Raw genomic sequence first — 5000 nt, 5'->3', positions numbered from 1 at the left:
TGAGGTGATAAGAGTGTCAGCAGAGAGGATTGTGGGGGTTTGGGAGAGGGTGCCACTGTCACAGATGGATGAGCGGAGGCTGTAAACAGGTAAACACACACACACACACACACAGCACACACACACTCACCTGTTAGTGTGTCCCGCTGTACGGCAAGCCGGAAGGACCATCACATCACTCACACACTGCACAACATGACGCTGTTCCTCAGTGTGTCTGTCTCTGCATCTAAACACTCCTAACTCAAGATCAGCAGAAGACTGAAGATGTTACGTCTTGTTTTAAAAGAAAACTCATTTTCCCTTTGAATTAAGTTTTAATCTCATTAGATGTTTGCTCTTGTGTTAAAGCACACACTCGTTTTTGATCTTAATATCCATCTTCAGTCATATAATTATTGCTTCTCCAGTAAGTGTGTCTGGATTTAAGAGTGTTTAGATATTTGTGCTGGAGAACGAGAGCATCAAGTTTTGCAGTGCGCTGATATACATGAGGATTTTCTCAGCCTCTGATTGGCCGGATGGCAGAAATGAACCGGTGTGTGTGTCGGATCTCAGGTCACATGATTTGGCTCGAACCAAAGGCTGATTGTCCAATAACAGCCTGAACCGCTGGGGTCTGTCCAGCTCATGAGACGCAGATGCTGATGTGTGTGTGTGTGTGTGTGTGTGTGTGTGTGTGTGTGTGTGTGTGTGTGTGCCCTGAAAACAGCTCAAAACAAACAGCACGGATGACTGGGCCGTTCCTCCATCATTCTGGATCATAACTGGACTAATGTTATTGCTCTTTCAAAACTCAAGAGACGCTCAATTATCTTGTGGGGAAATTAAATTTAACACAATTGATATCATTTTATAGAATTATACACATATATAGAGTGGAGGAGAACATATACATGGATATTCATACTAAGAACTGCAATAATGTATCATTAAGAACGGTCGAACTGTCACATTAGAATTCTACTTCCTGTTTGGAACTACATTCAAATTCAAAAAATGACAGTTGAAGATTCTAAATTCTAATGCTTTCAAACTCTTGGATGTAACATAATTTTACAGTGAATAAAGACATTATGCATTATACAATGTCTAAATGCTGAAATAAGGTTATTATTAAAGTTATTATTAATAATTTATTGATTATTTGCTAGAACTCTTCTCCAAAAGTATATCGCACGATACAGCAAATCTTATAAACGCACACATTTGAGTTCATATCCACGTGTGATTTGTCTTTCCTCTGGTTCCATTCTAAAATAATTAATGTTGTGATGGTCGTTTGGTTGTTTTTGTGTTTGCTTTGAATGGGTTTAATCTTTATGTAAATGAGATGCTAATGCTATGAGCGCATGGTTGGAGTTATTGACATGTAATCATCGTCATCATCATCACTCAGTTTAATGAAGATTTTTGATTATTCTGTGTGAAGTTTGGCGAGTTCAGACACGAGCGTAGACCACAGGTGTTGATGACAAGATCAACTTACACTCCATAAACTTAGATCAACAGGTGACGCTCTCTCTCTCTCTCTCTCGCTCGCTCTCTATCTCGCTCTATTTCTCTCTCAATCTCTATCTCACTCGCTCTATCTCTCTCGCTCGCTCTCTATCTTTCTCTATCTCTTTCTCTCGCTCGCTCACTCTCTCTCTCTCTCTCTCTCTCGCTCTCTCTCTCTGTAAATCCAGAAGAATGTTAATTAAACTAAATCAAGGTTCACTTCATATCTGAGATGAGATTTATGCAGACGAACATTTATAAATATCCTAATATAACAATAGAATAATTCAGGGAAGGGTGAGTATTGTTAACTAAATATATTAAAACATTTCTGTTAATTTAAATAAAGCTAAAATAAAATATAAATATTAGTAGAAAAACTTTGTTGCCTTTGCAATAACGTTAAAGCATTTAAATTGTTAGCTGGAAATAAATAACAACTAAAACTGAAATAAAATAAAATGAAAACCTAAATAGCATTATTAAAATAATAATAATAAATGGCAAAAGCACATAAATTGACTAAAATGTAACCAAAATTAACATGAAAACTACAAGTTAAAAAATAAAAGCTAATTCAAAATATCAATAAAACTACAATAAAAACTAAAAAGTAAAAAAAAAATTCTTTTTTCTGTCAAATTGTCTCCAAATTCTCGAAATCATGCAAAAAAAATGACTAATGGACAAAATATTTATACATCACAGTTGCATTTTGATTTAAATAAAAATATGGTCATTTTTTATATTACACTAAACAAAATACTAAGTGCAGAGGCGTGTGTGTGTGTGTGTGTGTGTGTGTGTGTGTGCGTTTCGTTGACACAAAAGCATTAAATTAGGTGTGAAAGGACTAAAGAAAGGACTAAAAACCTATCTTTTTAAGCAAGCATTTTTTACTTTTTGCTAACTTTTTATTTTATTTTATTTTTTTCTTCCCGGTTTTAAACTTTGTTTATACTCTGTTGCACTTTGGGATAGTTTTGAACTATGAAAAGTGCTTTACAAATAAAATCTATTATTATTATTATTATTATTGTGTGAAGTGGACACCATAGGCGTTTCGTGGACAAAAGCATTAAATAGGTGTGTGTGAACATGATGGTTATTGTAGTTCTAGACTAAATGTGTGTGTGACCCATCTCACTTGCACAAAAAAAAGATTCAATATTCAAAATGAATAAAATCAGTGAAATGCAGAATCAGAATACTAATGACTATTTATAGTACTTTATGTTTTTATTGGTTAAGTAAGTGTTAAACTTTCTTCTCCTGCATCTATTCTTCCGTTACCCAGAATAGCAGCGGAAGGTTTGTTTGAGCGGCGCCCTCTACTGTGCAGGAGGCGATCTGCACTTCCTTCAGCCGGAGGATTATTTCACTTTTGGTGTGAAAGGCTCTTTACATTTGCCCAAAAATAGCACTTTTTTGTTATAAAAAAACAAGCCCAGCCTAGGTGGGAAAAAAGTAACGCAAAAGTAACGTAACACATTACTTAAAAAAAAGAGAAAAAAAAGTAACTAAGTAATGCAATTAGTTACTTTTCAAAGTAACTTTCCCCAACACTGGAATGAGAGGATAGTTCCTAGTCATATCGGCCTAGAAAATCACAACTTTTCATTTTCTGTCGGTCTTACTACACGAGAAGAGTCCAGCTGATGGTTGTTCGTCTCTCCACAGATTCACAGAAACCAAAACGGGACGGAAAGAAGAAGGAGCGAAACCCGGCGGACTAAAGAAGCGTCAGCTCCTCCGCACAGATTCACACGTGATGATCTCTAACACAATATTTCTGCGTCATTTATAGCTTTAATTTACAGCTCACACAATAATACGTCAGTGATTAATGAAAGACAAGTGAGTCTACTAAAATCTCCTAATGTTGACACAAAAGAGTATAAATTAGTGCATTCTGGGAAACAAAGTGTGCTTCCACAGTCCATAAAATAAAAGTTAATCAATTTTCTTTGTATGCAGCATTTTAAATATTGATCATCTGATGTTTCTGAAATATACAATACGTGGTGTGAAGGAGAACATATGGATATTCATACTAAGAACTGCAATAATGTATCATTAAAAACTCACATTAGAATTCTACTTCCTGTTTGGAACTACATTCAAATTCAAAAAATGACAGTTGAAGATTCTAAATTCTAATGCTTTGAAACTCTTGGATGTAACGTCATTTTACAGTGAATAAAGACGTGAATTATTCCTGTTTTGTGTCATTTAAATGCTGAAATAAGCAGGACATGCGAGTTATTATTCATCATAACGGCTTTATTTGCTAGAACTCTTCTCCAAAAGTATATCGCACGATACAGCAAATCTTATAAACACATGTTTCATCAGTCACCAATGATCAGTACTCCCTTCATCGCCCTAATAAAGATCAATAACATTCATATTCATTTAATAAACACATGTATTTACACGTCGTCTGCGCTACACGTATAGCTGGAGTATATTACAAACGTTAAGCTGATGATAAACCACACGTCACATGACTGATGGAAGCCACAACTCACAGTGGAAAGAAGCACGTGACTCGAGGAAAAGAAGCTATACAGAGTTATTTACACCGTCATCTGTACAAACACCGTCACACACACACACACACACACCAGAGTCTCGGGCCACGAGCTTTGCGTTTATTTCGCGTTAAAACGAGACTCTGTTCAAGCCATTGCTGTCCTTCTAGCTGCTATTGGACACAAAACATACTCGACACAAACGCAAATGTTTGAAATCAATACGATTTTTTTGTTTATGTTTATTCCTGTGATCAGAGCTGAATTTATCATCATTACTCCAGTCTTCAGGGTCACATGATCCTTCAGAAATCACTATAATATGATGATCTGATGCTTTTATGATTATTATGAGTGTTTAAAACAGTCACATTTTTGAGGAAACATTTGATTTCTCTGGATTCTTTATTAAATACATGAGTGTGTTTCCTTTCTTTGTGAAATGTGTCAGAATTGTCTCTGTCAGATCATCTACTACTAATAATAACACATCTGGATTCATGTGCATTCCTGTCGTTTGAACAGCAGCAACATAAACATGTCTTTAAAATTAATTAATTTTATTTAATTTTAATTTAATTAATTACGGATGTGCACTGACAAAGTAAATAGAGTCAATTTTGATTTTATGACGACTTTAAATTAGGGCTGTGAAACGATTAATTGCATCCGAAATAAAAGTTTGTGTTTACATAATAAATTTGTGTGTACTGTGTATAATTATTTTGTATATATAAATACAAACACATGCTTGTATATATTTAAGAAATATTTGCATGTATATACAGTATTTATATTTTTATATAATATATAAATATTTTAAATATAAATAACATTTTTTTCTTAAATATATACATGCATGTGTGTGTATTTATATATATATATATAATTATACACAGTACACACACATTTATTATGTAAACACAAACTTTTATTTTGGATGCGATTAATCGTTTACAGCCCTAA

At 34.3% G+C, this 5000-nt stretch overlaps 1 protein-coding gene across 2 annotated transcripts in view; it reads left to right on the top strand.

Moving 5' to 3' along the window:
- The window catches only part of ptn (pleiotrophin), a 56555-nt gene extending 51737 nt beyond the window's left edge, over positions 1-4818 (top strand). For both annotated transcript variants that reach the window (XM_079623963.1, XM_079623964.1), the window contains one exon: positions 3181-4818. In XM_079623963.1, coding sequence (XP_079480089.1) covers positions 3181-3236 — 56 coding nt within the window. In that variant the 3' untranslated portion in view covers positions 3237-4818. The remainder of the gene's footprint in view (positions 1-3180) is intronic.
- Positions 4819-5000: the final 182 nt, after the last annotated feature.

This window comes from Phoxinus phoxinus (assembly GCF_949152265.1).
Source record: "Phoxinus phoxinus genome assembly, chromosome: 9".
Lineage (NCBI taxonomy): Eukaryota > Metazoa > Chordata > Actinopteri > Cypriniformes > Leuciscidae > Phoxinus > Phoxinus phoxinus.
Note: the sequence above shows the minus strand (reverse complement) of the source record. Positions and strands in the feature narration are given on the sequence as shown.